Source organism: Cnephaeus nilssonii (genome assembly GCF_951640355.1).
Source record: "Cnephaeus nilssonii genome assembly, chromosome: 8".
Classification (NCBI taxonomy): Eukaryota; Metazoa; Chordata; class Mammalia; order Chiroptera; family Vespertilionidae; genus Cnephaeus; species Cnephaeus nilssonii.
In genome coordinates, this window is record NC_137079.1 from 91,035,801 (window position 1) to 91,054,135 (window position 18,335).

At 36.5% G+C, this 18,335-nt stretch overlaps 2 protein-coding genes across 4 annotated transcripts in view; one reads left to right on the top strand and one right to left on the bottom strand.

The window, feature by feature from the left end:
* Positions 1-18,335, bottom strand: part of NEK3 (NIMA related kinase 3) — a 469,351-nt gene that overhangs the window by 101,032 nt on the left and 349,984 nt on the right. The window lies entirely within an intron of this gene.
* Positions 1-18,335, top strand: part of VPS36 (vacuolar protein sorting 36 homolog) — a 35,417-nt gene that overhangs the window by 13,806 nt on the left and 3,276 nt on the right. For 2 of the 3 annotated variants that reach the window (XM_079778532.1, XM_079778533.1), the window contains exons 2-13: positions 1,140-1,208; positions 2,786-2,856; positions 6,964-7,078; positions 8,529-8,618; positions 9,336-9,422; positions 11,156-11,188; positions 11,309-11,386; positions 12,155-12,289; positions 14,313-14,378; positions 16,311-16,375; positions 17,163-17,247; positions 18,203-18,279. In XM_079778532.1, coding sequence (XP_079634658.1) covers positions 1,140-1,208; positions 2,786-2,856; positions 6,964-7,078; positions 8,529-8,618; positions 9,336-9,422; positions 11,156-11,188; positions 11,309-11,386; positions 12,155-12,289; positions 14,313-14,378; positions 16,311-16,375; positions 17,163-17,247; positions 18,203-18,279 — 971 coding nt within the window. Of the gene's footprint in view, positions 1-74; positions 117-1,139; positions 1,209-2,785; positions 2,857-6,963; positions 7,079-8,528; positions 8,619-9,335; positions 9,423-11,155; positions 11,189-11,308; positions 11,387-12,154; positions 12,290-14,312; positions 14,379-16,310; positions 16,376-17,162; positions 17,248-18,202; positions 18,280-18,335 lie in introns of all 3 variants that reach the window. The other variant, XM_079778534.1, reaches the window with a different exon arrangement.

Below are 18,335 nucleotides of genomic sequence, written 5' to 3' on the forward strand. Positions count from 1 at the left end.
TTTAAAATTCTCTCATGATTTTTTGGTATTGCTTTTATAATTTTTTCTTTTTCTTTTTTTTTTTTTAAACTCAGATATCTGATCCATCCTGAACTTATTTTGGTGCAGTATGTTAGGTATAAATCCAACTTTATGTTTGTTGTTTTTTCCTACTGGGCAACTCACTTGTCCCAATGCCACTGGTTGAATCTGTGTTTGTGTCTATTTCTGGATTTTCTTAGTATGTAAAAATTATTTCTAAAAATTATATGAGTGTTATACATGAATCCAATCTCATGAAAAAATTCAATCAATAGTAAAGTTTTAAAAAAGGGCCCTTTGCTTCTCCCTACTCCTTCATACTTTTTCTAAGATAATCATTGTTAATAGACCGCCAAGTATTCCTTGTAGAACTTTTTCTACTACTTATATGTATATATCTGTAGTTTGAGGGATGTGGAGATTATGTCTGTCTATCTATCTATCTATCAATCTATCATCTGCTGTAATATGCTGTAAATTGCTTTTTTTTTTTCCATTGATTTTTATTTTATTTTTTTATTTTTATTTTATTTATTTATTTTTTAAATTTCTTTATTGATTAAGGTGTCACATATTTGTCCTCATCCCCCCATTCCCATCCCACACCCCTCCCCATGGATGCCCCAACCCCCTGTTGAACTTAACCATTGGTTAGGCTCTTATGCATGCACACAAGACCTTTGGTTGATCTCTCCCTTCTCCCCCCACCCTCCCCTATCCTCCCTCTGAGGCCCGATAGTCCGATCGGTGCCTCCTTTGTAAATTGCTTTTCAACCCACTAACTCTATGTCTTAAGAGTTCCATGGCAGTCTGTGAAGTTCTACCTCATTATTCTTTTTAACCTCTGTATGGATTCCATGGTATGAATATTTCATACTTGATTTAACCACTCCCTTATTGTTGCACATCAAGGTTGTTTGCAATTTTTTCCTAATTTTAGCAAGGCTGTATATATCGCTTATAAAGTGTGTAGCATTGCTTCTCTTTAATTTGTGATAAGCCAAATTCTAAAATATTTATGTGTGAAAAACTTACTATTGTGTAATTTGTGAGGAAGAAAAACTGGACCACATTGAGTGATATGTTATTAATATTTTGTGATGATCTTGTCTTTCTAGATAAAATTTGATGCTGGGACCCTCCTTCTTAGTACACATCGACTAATTTGGAGAGATCAGAGAAATCATGTAAGATACAGTTTTTTACATCTGTTCTAGGTTTTAAATCACTGAAGTTTTTCTTCCTTTCTGGAAAACTATAAATAGATGCAGCAAATTTTTAATTTCAGAACGTTATTAGAATGTGTGTGTCCCATACGATCTGTCTGAATGGAGTGCACATAGAGGGGGCATAGTGTTGTCCCTCATTCAGCTCCAGAAAAGTCTGTAGTTACTGAATAGAGAATCATGATGACTCCTGTTTTTAAAATACCAGTCCGATCCTACCTCATACCTGAATGTTTCATGTGTAACAGGAATAATTCTCCCATCAGTTTTTAGGGATCCTTAAAAAACTTCATTCATCCTCAAAACAACCCAGCCTCCTGATTGCTGTTGAGAATCAGGAGGATGGTTCTGCTGGGAAGTGCATGCTTTTACCCAGATATTGAGAAAAACAGCCTCTAAGTCACTCAGCAAGAGGAGACTCCTGTTTCTTCATTTCTAGGAAGGGAGAACAAGTTATGTGTATAGAGCTGATGTGTTTATTCCAAAAAACTTGGAAGTATTTGTGTTTAAGAATAAATTTCAGTGTTGCCAGTACAATAAACAATCTCTTCTACATTATTTTTATAATTGCTGTCTTCCCATGAAATTTTAATTCCCTAGTCCTAGCTCTAACTCTAACCCTGAACCTAGCCCCAAACCTAGCCCTAGGCCTTGCCGTAACCCTTAACCTAATCCAAATCCTAGTCCTACAACGAACTCTAACCCTAACCCTAAACCTAGCGCTAACCCTAGCACTAGCCCTAGCCCTAACCCTAACCCTAGCCCTAACCCTAACATTAACCCTAACCCTAACCCTAGACCTAAGCCTAACCCTAACCCTAACCCCTAAACCTAGCCCTAACCCCAGCTCTAATTCTTACCCTAACCCTAGCCCTAAACTAGCCCTAGCCCTAATCCTAACCCTAACCTTAACCCTAGTCCTAACCCTAACCCTAACCTTAATCCTAATCCTAACCCTAACCATAATCCACACCCTAACCTGTCTCATCAGCCTCATGAAAATAACTTTTTAAAGTATCTGAGTCCAATGAGAATGAATGTTTAAGTGTTTAAACAACCTTCTTTCAACCAAGAGTTATTGATTCCCAGTCAGGACACATGCCTGGGTTGTGGGCTCGATCCCCAGTGGAGGGCGTGCAGGAGGCAGCTGATCAATGATGTGTCTGTCTCATTGGTGTTTCTATCTCTCTATCCCTGTCCCTCTCTTGAATCAATAAAAACATATTTAAAAAAAGAATATAGCATATGTAAAAAGTTGCATATAAATATTACTTTTTAAAAGATGTACCTACTGTAAAAACAAAGGTAGTTATAGCTGTTTTTAAATCTCTTATGTTTTTTCACGTAGTAAAATGCCATCATAGTGTTGCTTTCATTCATTTATTCCTTAAGTTTATTTAAGGAATAAAGTAACATAATTATTATTTATTGTTTTTATTATTAAGTACCTTAAAGGTATTTGACATTCTATTAAATGCTATAAAACAAGGATTTCTGACTAGTCTTATGAGTCATATTTTCTATTGATTTCCTTCTAGGAATGCTGCATGGCTATTCCTCTTTCTCAAATTGTGTTCATTGAAGAACAGGCAGCTGGAATTGGGAAAAGGTAAGGTCTATATATTATAGTTTTTATTCACAAAATACATTTCCATTCAAGCTATTATCATTAATTTAGTTAATTTACTGCTGTGCCATGACTACATATGGGGACATGGATCTAATGATTGTATTTGGGGGCTTGATAAATAATTGTCCTTGATCATCCTACCTTAAGCTCATTGATAAATGGAAGTCATTCTTAAAGCATGAATCAAGTACTAAGGTTTGCTATAAAATCCTTGGGTTATAATAAATAAATGTGGTCCAGTTGTCATTGTATATATTTCTACAGACATTTACTTTTAAATGGCTATGTATCTTATTTAGTACTTAACATCAGAAATGAAGAAAGGAACTGACTTTGCTTCTATTTCTAGTTGATCATTAAGTTTTTACTTATATTTTTGATATATCAGTGTTAAGGATCATAATATTTATTGTCCAAATTGGGACATTTATAAGTAATGGGAGTGCTGTTTATAATTGGACCAGACCAGCATAAAATGGGACTGTCCTAGGCAAATCAGGAGATGTGGCTTCCCAGGTTTAAAACCACGGGTTAAAATGTTTCTGTTTATTCAAGTACTAGAGGCCCGGTGCATGAAATTCATGCACAGAGTGGGGGGTCCCTCAGCCTGGCCTGCACCCTCTCATAATCCAGGACCGCTGGCTCCTAACTGCTCACCTGCCTGCCTGCCTGATTCCCCTAAGCACTCTGCCTGTCTGCCTGATGCCCCTAACTACTCCCCTGCATGCCTGATCGCCCCTAACCACCTCTGCCTGCTGGCCTGATCACCCATAACTGCTCCCCTGCCGGCCTGATTGCCCCTAACTGCCTCTGCCTGTCAGCCTGGTTGCCCCCAACTGCCCCCCCCCACCGACCTGGTCGCCCTCAACTGCCCCCCCTCCCCCCCCCCGCCAACCTGGTCGCCCGCAACTGCCCTCCCCTGCTGGCCTGGTCGCCTCTAACTGCCTCTGCCTCGGCCCCGCCACCATGGCTTTGTCCAGAAGGATGTCTGGATGGATGTCCGGAAGATGTCTGGTCTAATTAGCATATTACCCTTTTATTAGTATAGATATACAGAATTCTGGCTGTATAGTTTAAGTGAATGTAATTGAGGTCAACTTAAGAACAGATATTGAGGAATTTGTTTTCCACATGGGCCCATTTTTAGCTTTAGTATAGTTAGATACTTTAATAAATGTTAAATAAGTGCTGAACTTCACAGGAAATGCAATGTATGCCATAATTACAATGTTGTAGCTAGCCTAAAAAATTGCTTATTTGACATAAAAGAAACTAACCAACATTTTGAAAAGAGTAATAAGGTATTTATTTTTAGAGTAGGCTGTTTCTCTAATTTATGTTTTGCCCCTTGTCACTTCTTTCCATCTTATATTTCTTTCTTTAAAATTTATTTTATTTTTTTATTGAGGTATAATTAACATACAACACTATATTAGTTGCAGCTGTACAGCATTTGATATTTGTATATGTTGGTTTTATTATTAAGTTCTACAAAGTAAAACTTAAGAGTCTTTTAGATCATTTGAATTTTCCTCTGCTGTGTTACAAGGAAATCTAAACTATAACAAATATATTCAAAATAGTTACCTTCATATTAGCGTCTTATTTTTAAACATCTCCAATGAGGAGGAATTTAATAATTTGCCAGGTTAACTTTTTTCAAATAGTTCCTAGCTCCTCCTGCCCCCAAATATTTATCATATCTTACTGATTCAAAGATTTATGCATATTTTCATCCTTTAAGAAAGAACCCAAGATGCTTCTTTGACTTGGTGAATTTTAAACTTAATGAAATATGATATTGAATGACTCAAGAAATGAAGGTGAAAAATTTTGCATGGATCTTTTATGCTAATTTTGGAATTTTTAAACTTCACATTGTATCATATTTTAGCTTTTCATTAGGTTTCCTTTGACAAAATCTGATAGTAGGACTCAGGTGTTTTGTTTTTTTTTTAGTTTTAAAGATTATATAATGCTTTTGCTCAATCATCCTATCCCAATTGTCATAGTTTAGTTGCTCTAGTTGGCAGTTCATTTCAAACAGTCTTGTGGTTCTGCTTGCAGTTTTTTTAAAAAATATATATATATTTTTTATTGATTTCAGAGAGGAAGGGAGAGGGAGAGAGAGATAGAGACTCAATGATGAGAGAGAATCATTGACTGGCTGCCTCCTGCACCCCTCCTTCCCCACTGGGGATCAAGCCTGCAACCCAGGCACATGCCCTGACCTGGAATCGAACTGTGACCTTCTGGTTCATAGGTTGATGCTCAACCACTGAGCCAAGCCGGCCAGGCTGCTTACACAGTTTGTTTGCTTACTGCACTTAAAGATATTCACCACAAAGGAATAGATGAAGAGTCCTTAGAAATTGGTCCCAGTTCACTAAACAAAACATTTGTTAAATTGAGGAGGCCCCACACATGGTATTTCACAGTGATATTTATGTAACCACCTAGGCCTAAACAAAGTAAAATTGAGTAATAGGTGAATCTGTACTGTGGCCATAAAGAAAAAGCTTTAAGCTAGATATCCAAGGTATTTTGGCTAAGTCTCTTGGTTTTGCTAATCTTTATAGAAGATTGTTTATATTGCAGGTTGGGAAAAAAATGAAAAAAACCCCACATAAAACTGAACAAATATAGTGGTATTTTTAATAGCATAGAAGATAATGGTAGTCATAAAGATGATGGTAATTTGTGTTCCTAGAGCAGCACTGTTTTTGAGAAATGTTTTTGCTATTGAATATTTTTCTAGGTCATACTGTTGATCAAGTGGCATGTTCCAAAAATGACAGTATAGAATGTTAGTTTTGGATGGTGTTTTAATAAAATGTCTGCAAGCACCTCTGAGAGAAGCCACCCTTGAGTTTCGCCCAATGCCAGACAGTCCAGTTTCTCCCTGAATGAGTCTGGGTCCCCAGAGTTTCGCCCAGAACTGGAATTCAGAGACATCTGGAGCTTTTGTCTCCCTCCCGGTTGAGAAAGCCAGCCGTGTACTCAGTTGCCAGCCCTCTCCGCGCGCGCCTCTGTACCTCTGCCTTCTGCAGCTCCTCTGAGCCTCAGTGTGCTTTTCTCTTTCCTTCTAGTTGTAGAATTTCCACTCAGCCAGCCTTCCTGTGGTTCTGGATGATGTCTGTTTTGTCTTTTAGTTGTAGTTTTGAAATTGTTGTGTGAGGCAGCAGTTTAGCTGTTTACCTATGCCACCATCTTGGTTTCTCTCCATGCCCTTTTTTATGCTGTTGAAGTTCTCTCTAAGTTCAACTAGTCTTTCCCTAAATTTATTGAACATCCTTATAACCATTGCTTTGAACTCTGTATCTGGTACTTTGCTTGCTTTTAGTTCTTTTTCTGGAGATTTCTTCTGTTCTTTCATCTGGGACATGTTTCTTTGTCTTCTCATTTTGGCATCCTCCCTGTGTTTGTTTCTGTGTATTAGGTAGAGCTGCTATGTCTCCCAGGCTTGGTAGAGTGTCCTGTAGGGTCCAGTGGCACAGCCTCTCTGTTCACCTGAGCTGGGCACTCCAGTTGTGTCTCCTACCCCCGATGGGATATGTACATCCTCCTGTTGTAGTTGACCCTTGATTGCTGCTCGCACATCAATGGGAGGGATTTATCCTTCAGGCCAATCTGCTGCAAGGACTGGCTGTGACCATGACCACTGGGAAGGATTCTATATATAAGTTTTCACATTTTGTTTTCAAATGAGTAAGGTACTATGGCTAGACAGAAATTATAGGCCCTGAAGTTACCTCTGGAGATGACTCTGTAGATGGACAACCCTAATCATAAACCCATATCATAAACCACCCCAAATTTTGCAAATTTATTTTGAACTTATTTTCTGAAACCACATTATATTTAACTTATAGACCTAATAACTTGAACTTTTTTGTACATAGCTTGCAAGTTTTAAGTAGAGATATTTTTGAAAGGTTCATTAATACTGAATTAATACAAACTTTGAAAGGATAGTCTTTGTTTCTATGTGAATTTTAAGTGACCTGAAATATATTAAAAGTTATAAAAATAGAATTAGTGATTTTTAAGAGGAAATTTAATACGTTACATTTGCTTTTTCTTTAGTGCTAAAATAGTGGTTCATCTTCACCCTGCTCCTCCTAACAAAGAGCTTGGTCCATTACAGAGTAGTAAGAACTCCTACATTAAACTCTCCTTCAAAGAACATGGCCAGATTGAGGTAAGTATATGAATAAAATTGGACCATAAATGTGTGCTTGCATATATTTTTGTTGTTTGTTAATACGATGGAAGGCAGTATTGTTTCCATATTGTTAATATGATGTAGGCAACATACTAGGTTTCACCACATGTTTATAACATTTTTGATAGCTTACGTCTTATCAGTAAAGAATATGAAGTTTAGGTGACAGTGGGAACAGGAAGCAGGCGTGTGTGGTCATAAGGAAAGAGTGGAGCTGAGACCGGTTTGGCTCAGTGGATAGAGCGTCGGCCTGTGGACTGAAAGGTCCCAGGTTCGATTCCGGTTAAGGGCATGTACCTTGGTTGCGGGCACATCCCCAGTAGGGGGTGTGCAGGAGGCAGCTGGTCGATGTTTCTCTCTCATCGATGTTTCTAGCTCTCTATCCCTCTCTCTTCCTCTCTGTAAAAAATCAATAAAATATATTAAAAAAAAAAAGAGTGGAGGCTGTCATGCCATTAGGCTACTAGTAAAGTTTTCAGTGGTATATGTAGTCCAGTTGAAGGCAGTTTATTAACTTTAACAAATCTAATCACTTGAGTGGTTCTTTTTTTACATATAAGCACTGGTGCCTTTCCATTTCTGAGCTATTCTGTTCCTGTGCCATTACCATATTATGTTAACAGCACAATGTCATAATCCCCCTAGCTTCAGAATTATGAGATTTTCAATTTCTCCACATTAATAATCTCTTAAAATCTCATAGGGATAAGTTTACCTTGCTTCTATTTTTGTTAGTGTCCTGTCTGTTGTTATTAGCCCTTTGTTCTTACAGATGAATTTTAGAATATAGTTTATATGTTCTGATTAATAAGTTGGTGTATAAATATTTTTAGACATTTTTAAGTGTGTTTTTATCTTCCCATTGATGTCATAACTTATTTACGTTCTTTTTCAATGGCTTCGCACCCAGTGCTCTTCACAACAATAGGCACTAAATAAATATAAGTCACTAACTGAAGTCATTCTCACTGTAGGTGAAAAATATAGTTGATTTTTTTGTGAGCAGAGGCACGTTTTGGCCCCAATTTCTGACTACACATTTTAACTAGACAAATTATTCTTAGTTTTCTTCATGGATAATGGTTGTATATTTTTCTTGGCACTGTGTCTGTTTCACTATAAGTTGAAAACAGTCCACATAGGCAGAATTGTTTAAAGTAAGTCTATTTATTTCATTGTCACTCATCTCTTTGTTGAAATAGCTCGCTTTATATAGAAGGTCAGTTCCTTCTTTTTTTTTCTTTATTCTTTCTGAAGTTGATCCAAGAAAAGAACTTCCTTTGATTTTCTTTGATGTCTCTGAGAATTCTAGGCTTGTTGCAAATGATTGACTAGACCTTTCAACTAAAGAAATGTCAAGTAATTAATTCAATGAGGATGCCACAACCTGACTGACTAATTTAAAGTGTATCTATGTGTATAACAGTTTTACAGGCGTTTATCAGAGGAAATGACACAGAGAAGATGGGAGAATATGCCAGTTTCCCAGTCATTCCAAACAAATAGAGGACCACAGGTATTTTTAAAACTTTCTTGATCTAGTGTTTTCAGCTCTGTACTTGCATCTTCATTAAGTAATAAGATATCTGTGATTATAGAACTTTCCAGAAACAAAATAATGATATTTGATTAAAAATTTATTTTCATAGAACCTAACTTAGTGCTCTTAGACAGTAAACACTTAGTACAAGTTAATTACTACTTACTAGAGTAATTCCTGGAGTGGTAGAAGTTAGATTCCACTGACTTCATCCTGTTGTTCATAATCTGTGTGGCATCTAAGAGACTGACAATAAATACTACTGGTACGTTTTCCAGGCCAGTCTAAATTAACCACCAACTCTGGGCAGATGCTCATATCGGTAAAAGCAGTTTGTACAATAACTATCAAGTACCAAAACTTTAACTATTTTTTGAGACCCTATTAAGTATCTGATACATACATAATAGGTTGCCAAAGAACAAAAATGGATAGGAAATTTAATTTATATTTGAAGTAAAGAGTAAAATATGCCATTTATTGTATCTTCGGTGTTTCTCTAGAATGATTTGAAGATTGTCATATATGGCAAGAAACTGACCAATGTTTTGAAAGGAAACTAGATGTAGTTGTATGCTGTTTTTCTTTGGTTCTTTGTGGTCCTTTCCTGTCATTGAAAACACAGTGTGGTGGGTTACAAAAGATTGTGTCCTTCCTATTTTGTATATTTTACTTTCTACTTTTGATTTTCAGCCAGGAAGAATAAGGGCAGTAGGAATTGTAGGTATTGAAAGGAAACTGGAAGAAAAAAGAAAAGAAACAGACAAAAACATTTCTGAGGTAACTCTTACAGAAGTTCTGGTCATCTGTCTTTTTCAGCCATTTGTGTTTATTCTTTTGGATAAAACTGACTAATTCCATTCTGTATATTGGAATATTTAGTTTGCCTGAAGCTACACAGTATCTTATTCCATTTAACAGGTCCACTTCAGGTTGGCAAACTTTAGCCAAAATGTGTTTTGAAAACTTTTTCCAAAAAGGAATAACAAAGAAATGCAAATTTGATTTTTGTGATGTAAGAAAATATCATGGTAAATATACTAAGTGAAATAAGCCAGTCAGAGTGTAGTTTCTCCACCCGTTTTTTTGGATAGTTGGCTAATTTCAAATTTTAGAATAATAGAAATACAAATGAGGAAGCTTTTGTTTGTGTTTTATAATTATTGAAATTATTTCATAGTAAATTCTTCTATAAATATAAAATATTTATATTTGTATTTTATGAACCATAGAAATAAGGGCTAATCTACATATTCTGTGTGAACTCACTATTTTAGCATTTTTAAGTGAAAATGTAATAAATAAAGTGATTTACCATAAAAAATTTAAAAGTATTGTCATCCTAGTTTCCCTTAAACTTCTTTTAACATTCAAAATAAAAATCCAGGTATGTAAAGCGTTGGTGTGTTTTACCTTTGAACACTGGGGTGGTGTGTGATTGGCCCTCCATTTAAACGTTAGAATTGACTGAGTTTCAGAGCTGGTGCCCACAGTTTCCCACAGAAGGTTTCCTGCATCTGCTGGCTGTTGCTGATAAGAATCCAGTGGTTAAGCCTTTTGTTTATCTGAGGAAATTCCTGTTAGGTGTGTGCACATTCCCCTTTGTTTTCGGTATTAGCTTTAGTGAACTGGCCATAGGAATCCTACTCACTTATTTTAGCAAAGTCCTTTTGCAGATGGGGGATGCTTTCCTGCAAGTAATTAACATGGGAATGAGCTAATCAGAACCTATTGATTACTATTCTATGTGAACCAGAAGATTTTCAAATAATGATATATTGCTTAATTGGTTTTTAAAAAACAACATTGTGCACATCAATTAGACAGAAAGTATTCTACACTGGAAGTATATTTTTAGTAATTTGAAACATTTATTATAAATATGTCTGATTAAATTTGAAGAGACCTTTGAAGTGGATATTCATTGTAGTAAATTAAACAATCAAAAGTTTTTATTTAGATATGTTTTTGTGGTATTTGAATGTTTTACTTTTGTGATATTTACTATATCCAAAACCATAGGTATAATATGTTCAGTATTCAGAGGCTGAGATTTATGGTTTCAGTTAAATCACACCTGCTATTAAAGCCAAAATTGTTGTGCCCAAAGTATTCCTGCAGCTGCATATTGCCGTTTTCAACCAGGAAAGCTTTACAATGCCTCTTATCAGGAAATGGTTTTGGGAAAAGCTAGTGACAAATTTTCTTATTTGTGTTAAAGAACAGTTAATTATATTTTCTGAAGTATCACTTATGTCACCCTTTGTTTTCTTAATCACCTTTTAACTCTTTGGGAAAATTTGAAAAGTTGTTTTGCAAGTTTAGGAAAATTTATGGTTTCTTAGCTAATCTGATTTAGAATAAGGTAGATTTATCAGTTGTATAATTATTTATATAAAAATTGAAGAAAATTTTATATATTTTTATCATAAGGAAGAAAATAGAGTGCTTCATTGCTTTAAAACATTTTGATTCTTTAGACAGATTCCAACAAAACTAATTTCTCATTTCAGGCCTTTGAAGACCTCAGCAAGCTAATGGTCAAGGTATATGTCATTTATACCTATTAAATTCACACCAATTATGATACAGTTTTGAAAATATATTTTGTTAGCAGACTCTTGGGGGACAGTTATTTCTTTTAACTTTTACTGTGCTCTTGACAGGCTAAAGAAATGGTGGAGTTATCAAAATCAATTGCTAATAAGATTAAAGACAAGCAAGGTGACATCACAGAAGATGAGGTAAATAGGTTGCTTTTTAAGGCATGAGAAACTACAGAAATAATGCAGTGATGTTTTAGTAGCTTACTAGATTGCTTTTTTAATGTAGTGTTTTATTTCTTTTAGAACTTGAGGACATATGAAAGTGCTAAAAAAAGTCAACCATAAAAACTGTTAATTTTAGTGGGATTATAGGATATTTCAATAGCTTTTCTTACAGTGTATAAGACATATTGAAATATGTAAGGAGTGTCTATTTTATATATCATAAGTTTCGTGTTGTTTCATGAAATTTGTCTATAATCTGGTCAAGCCATTTTTCTTTTTCTTTTATTTTTTAAAAAACATTTAAAAAATATATTTTATTGATTTTTTTACAGAGAGGAAGGGAGAGGGAGAGAGAGTTAGAAACATTGATCAGCTGTCTCCTGCACACCTCCTACTGGGGATGTGCCCACAACCAACGTACATGCCTTTGACCGGAATCGAACCTGGGACCTTTCAATCCACAGGCTGATGCTCTATCCACTGAGCCAAAGCCATTTTTCTAAGTTCTCAGTTGTATCATTTGGTTGACATTAACCATAGAATGGTTATTTAAATCACCTCTCACACCAAACTTGTGAAGTAAAGGGAGTATGAGATATCAAGATAGAAGGAAGGATAATTAGATTTATGCAGGGAACTATGATAAGTAATTTAGTAGAATTGAATTTATGATGGAAGGATTTCAAATGTTGGGAGAGAATAATTCTGAATTGTCTTTTTGTGTATTTTCTCCTGTTATAGACCATCAGGTTTAAATCCTATTTGCTGAGCATGGGAATAGCTAACCCAGTTACCAGGGAAACCTACGGCTCAGGCACACAGTACCACATGCAGCTGGCTAAACAGCTGGCTGGAATATTGCAGGCCCCTTTAGAGGTAAAAACAAAACCTAAATGGTCTTTTTAATTTGTGTTAAATTATTTCTGTGTAATCAGAAATCTTAATAAGAGCATAATTCCTTTCATGATGTGGTTACTGTTTAACCATCATGTTATTTTTTTCTCTCAGGAATATTAAATTAGTTCAGTGTACTTATTAATGGGTTCTTTGTCAGTAATCTTCTAAATTGTTTTTAATTTTCACTTAAGATATCTGTAACTTTCTAAATCTAGTTGATATGAAGTTTTTCTTATCTCTTATTTCCAAAAGGAAATATATGATTTCTATATATTTAGCTATTTTTGTATATCAGTAGTCAATATACAGGGTGGGGCAAAAGTAGGTTTACAGTTGTTTGTATGGAAAATAATACAATAATTAACAAATAATAATACAAGAATAAACTGTTTCACATACAGCTACCTACTTCTGCCCCACCCTGTATATGTACTATTAATTTTATAAGATTTCTCTTCTAGTCTAACATTATTCAGGCAATCAAAACTTTACTCATTAAAGCACTTGTATTAAGAAATATTTCAAACATGAACAAATAGACTAGTATAATGAATCCTTATGTGCCCACCATCTAGCTTCTTCTGTAAGCCAACCTCCACTCTGAATTACTATAAAGCAAATCCCTGACATCACAGCACTTTTATCTGTAAATATGTCAGTATATAATTATGATAATAAATAAACCTTGAAATGTAATTATAATCCCATTTTACACCTGAAAAGTTTAAAATATCTTTTTAACATTATTAAATACATAGTTATTTTTCACATTTTCTCTTACAATTGGTTTGTTCAAATCAGAACACATTGAAATTGGTTGATTTGTCTCTCAAGTTTTTTTTAATTCCATGGCTTTTCCTTTTTTCTATCCCTCCTCCCAATTTATTGATTGGAGAAATTAATAGTTCATCTGATAGAGTGTCTCAGTCTGGATTTTGCTGACTTGTATGTTAACATGGTTTCTTGTAATCTGGTAATTATATGTAGAAGTTCTTTTTTTTCTGATAAGAATATTTCATAGAGTTTGTGCATTTTCATCAGGAGGTACATGTCTGATTGTCTTTTCTTTATGATGTTAGCAGCCATTGACAGTCATCATCTACATTATCACTTCACTAGAGGCCCGGTGCACATAATTCGTGCACTTGGGGGTGGTCCCTCAGCCCAGCCTGTGCCCTCTCACAGTCTGGGAGCCCCGAGATCAATGGCCCTGGCAGAGGGAGGCCCTGCCCACCCGCCGTAGTGCTGCTGCCAGGTAGCCTGGGCCTCCCTCTTTGGGGCGATTGATCACTGGGCTCCGCCATCAATTGCCCCAAAGAGGTAGGCCCTGTCCACCTGGCTGGGGCTCTGCAGTGGATCGCCCCCGCAGAGGGAGGCCCCACCTGCCCGCCATAGCCTGCCAGTTGGTGGCCTGGGCCTCCCTCTTTGGGGTGATTGTGGAGCCCCCCAATTGATTGATTGCCCTACGGGCCGGTGGCCTGGAACTCCTTCTGCAGGGTGATCATGGGGCGGTGGCCGGGTCCCCAATCAATTACATTGCACCCGTCTTGGCTGGCCTGGCGCCAGTGGGTGTCATAGCATGGTCATCCGGAAGGTCGTCTGGACGGTCGTTCTGCAGTTCAGTTGTCCGGTCGATTTGCATATTACACTTTTATTATTATAGTCTAGGAGTAGCAAAATGGAGATATTCTTACTCAGTTCTATAGTTTCGTTGTTTATTAGCTAGAATAACTTAAAACACTTTTGAAATAATGGTGGAGAGACTCTTTTTTTCATTTAAGTAAATGTGAAAAGAGTAATAATGACATTGAAGTCCAGATATTGAATTTAAATGTCTCATGGTATCTGAGTAAGTTCTCCTGTGTGTAAATAGTATTTTTAAAAGCTTCTTAAGAAATTTTATAATTTCCAATTTCACTCTTGATTATGATTTCTAAGAAATGCTAACTGGTGCTAATTATAACATAATACTTTTAAAATTTTCATTATTTTATTTTAATAGGAACGAGGGGGTATAATGTCACTCACGGAGGTGTACTGTTTAGTAAACCGAGCTCGAGGAATGGAAGTAAGCATAGAATGTTTAGATTTCTTTTTTTAAAAAACTAAATATAGACTTTCTTAATATAATACAAATTTCCCTACAATGAATACAATTTGAGGAAGGGTTGTGACTATCAAAACTATTTTGAGAAAAAGTATGGTGCAGTGAAAGAACCACTCTGTGACCTAGGAGGTAGATTCTGTTCCTGGTTTTGCTGAGTGAACTTGAGTAGCTTACTTCACCTCTCAAACTCAGTTTTTCTACCCTTTCTACCCTTTGGACTGACTGACAGCTTTCAGCTCTAATAGTCTGTGTTTGTATTGTGATTAATAAGTTGGACATGATGCCCTTTCTCTGGGATAATGAGCTGTTTGACTTCATTGGGTGGATGCAGAGTGCCTGTAGGAAACAGAGGGAAAGCTGCCATGCTCCTGTGGCTGTGAATCAGCTGAGGCTATTCTTCACCTTTCATTGACCCTTCACACCCAGATGTCCTTGGCCTCCAAGGTTCTGTCCATGCACTCCTTATGCCCTCACAGTCAAACACAGTTTTGTGGTGTCAACAGTTTGCTCTGTCTTTCCAGTGTTCACCCCTGACTCACAAATTAAGCCTATGCTCTTTTTATTTGAATAGTCATAACTGCCATTGGTGAGTACTTACTATCTACCAGGCACTCTGCACTTTACCTCATTTGTCCTCCCAATAACTCAGTGAGGCAGCTACTTTTACTATCCCTATCTGGTGGTAACATGGGGTGATGAAATTGAGGCTTAGAAAGATTAAATAATTTTACATAGGTTGCACCTGGAGACTGATTTGACAGGGATTTGGACCCAGGCTGGGTTGGCTCCATAGCCATTCTGTGTGACTCAAAGCTGTGCTTGTCATCCACCACATGGCTCCACGGTCTGGAAGGGTAGCGACTAGCTAGCCACATGTGATGACTGTGAACTTAAAATGTAGTGAATCCAAATTGATGTAAGTGTAAATTACACATCTCATTTAGAAGACAGAGAAATCTTAAATATCTGATTAAAAATTTTTATATTGATTTTACAGGGTGAGACAGAAGTAGGTTTACAGTTGTGAGTATGCAAAACACAGTTTATTCTTGTACTAGAGGCCTGGTGCACGAATTTGTGCACCAGTGGAGTCCCTCAGCCTGACCTGTGTAATCAGGCCGAAACTGACTCTCCAACATCCCCTGAGGGGTCCTGGATTGTGAGAGGGCGCAAGCCAGGCTGAAGGACCCCACTGGTGCACAATCAGGGCCGGGGAGGGATGCAGGAAGTTGGCCAGCCGGGGAGGGACTACAGGAGGGCTCCAGGGCATGTCCGGCTAGTCTCACTCAGTTCCAATCGGCCTGACCCCAGCAGCAAGGTAACCTACCAGTTGGAGCGTCTGCCCCCTGGCCGTCAGTGCACATCATAGTGACTGGTCGATTGGTCGACTCTCTGCCCCCTGGTGGTCAGTGCACGTCATAGCGAGCAGTTGAGGGCCTTAGTATATCATTAGTATATTATGCTTTGATTGGTTGACCGAATGACTGGACACTTAACATATTAGGCTTTTATTATATAGGATTATTATTTATTAATTGTATTATTTCCCATACGAACAACTGTAAACCTTTTGCCCCACTCTGTATACTGAATTTTTGATCTATTGGGTATATATGTGTTAAAATTAAATTCACCTGTTTCTTTTAATTTTTTAATATGGCTACTAGAAATTTTAAAATTATATATATGACTTACCTCTGTTTCTATTGGCTAGCACTGCTTTAATGAATAGAAGTTTTTGCTTCTTTGTTAATTTTTTGCTTTGTAGTGACTAAGCCACCTAAAATCCTTGATAAATGACAATTTTAAAATTTTCTCTTCTGTTTTAGTTGTTATAATTATATAGCATCACTCTTAATTTGCAGTGTAAACTGGATTTTTTCCCCCCATTAGTTGCTCTCACCAGAAGATTTAGTGAATGCATGCAAGATGCTGGAAGCTCTGAAATTACCTCTCAGGTAAAAGAATCTCTGCAGGAAGTTTGCCAACTATAGCCACTATCCTGCACTAATTAGATAGGAAAGCCCTGCCAGGTCTGCCATCCTGTGGGGTGAGCCAACATTTTGCCCCTCTTGAAATTCTGTGTTAACAGAATTCACTTGGCACCACAAGCACCTCTGTCATCCTGGCTTCCATCCTGTGCATGGCCTGAGGGGGGTAGTGATCCAACGCCTGTCGTTTTGGCCCAGTGAGATAAGAATGTGGGCTCTTCCCATGAGGTCAGGGTAACTAGCTCCTCTTCCCTTAGACTTTCTGTGTTTGTCTCTGGAGACCCAGAAGTACAGATGTTCAGCTGTGAATTATATTTTCCTTATCTTCATGGTTAAAAAAAAATTAGCCAGAGATGTACTGCGTAGTGAATATTACTGTAATAACTATGTATGGTGCCAGATGGGTACTAGAATTATCAGGTGATAACTTCATAAATTATATAATTCTCTAATCACTACGTTGTACATCTGAAACTAATATGAAATAATATTGAATGTCAACTATAATTGGAAAATAAAAAAATTGAAAAAATAGCCAGATATGTTTTTTGTTTTTTTTAGAATGTAGATGATAGTTTATTCATGAGCTTTATAGTTATGCCATGGTTGCTTGTGATTGTTAAGTTTCAAATGATGTTTTGTGTTAATATTGCCTCATACCTGGGCATAAAAGAAGGTGAGTAATATATGTGCCTCCTTAGTGGTTGAAGATCCTAGATATTCACAGCTTTGTTCTCCCGCCTGCTGTTTTTAGGCTCCGAGTTTTTGACAGTGGCGTCATGGTAATTGAGCTTCAGTCCCACAAGGAAGAGGAAATGGTGGCCTCAGCCTTGGAGACAGTACGTGAACCCAGTTTCCTCTAGTCATTAGGGCTTGCTGGGAGGACCCAATGTCTAGCAACTTGAGAAACAGGATTTCCTTTTGAACTTAACTTTACTAAAAAGTAATGTTTGTTGGCCCAGTTAAAAATGGTTTATCATTAACAATGAATAAATATTAATCTTAGTTATTCTCTGAAAGCTTTATTTGAAATGTACTGACGCTCAAAACATCTTACAAGAAAAGAGAATTAGAATTAATGAGGTGTTTTCTTTTTGTTTGAAGCTATCTTGAGAACAGGTTTTTTAACTTTGTTAATCAGAATGTTATCCACGATAGAACTTTTACTTTTAGTAGCAATTACATAAGTAGCATTACAAACATCAAAAGTTGTTTTAGGAAATAATTGTTTCAAAAATATGAAAAGCAACTGTAGTTTAGATGGATTTTATGGCCAAACTGCTATTACTCATCAGGGTACTTGAACTATTACTACCTTCATAGTCTCTATGGTGAGCCTGTATAATTTGAATAGCTTACATTTATTATACTTTTCAATTTAAACTAGATGAAAATACCTGAGACTATAGGTATTTTGACCACATACTTAAAGCTAAACCGATATATGAAGAAGGTTCTTCACTGGATTGTATAATATGAATTCAATTAGAATTTGTTGTATATTCCTTTTCAGAATATCAAAAAATTTTTTTAGACTTTAGTACAGCGCCTTGATTATATTATATTTTATATTTTAGGGTTTTATATTTTAGCCTCTACTTTTTTTAGTCTGGGTCCTTCAGCTTTTGTAGAATTAAACATTAGTGAAGACTTAGTTCTATAGTGGGTATTTTTTGGATTTTAGTAGAACATTCAGTAAATTATTTCCTGAGTATAGCTGGTAGAAATTCTTTCTAGGTTAGTACCTCGGTGGTCTAAATTATGACATTTTATTTTGCTGTGTGTTTCTATTAGGTTTCAGAAAAGGGATCCCTAACATCAGAAGAGTTTGCCAAGCTTGTGGGAATGTCTGTCCTGCTAGCTAAAGAAAGGTAAGGAAGGTCCTTGCTCTTTGTTACAACTTGTGTTTCTGAATGGACAGGTGACG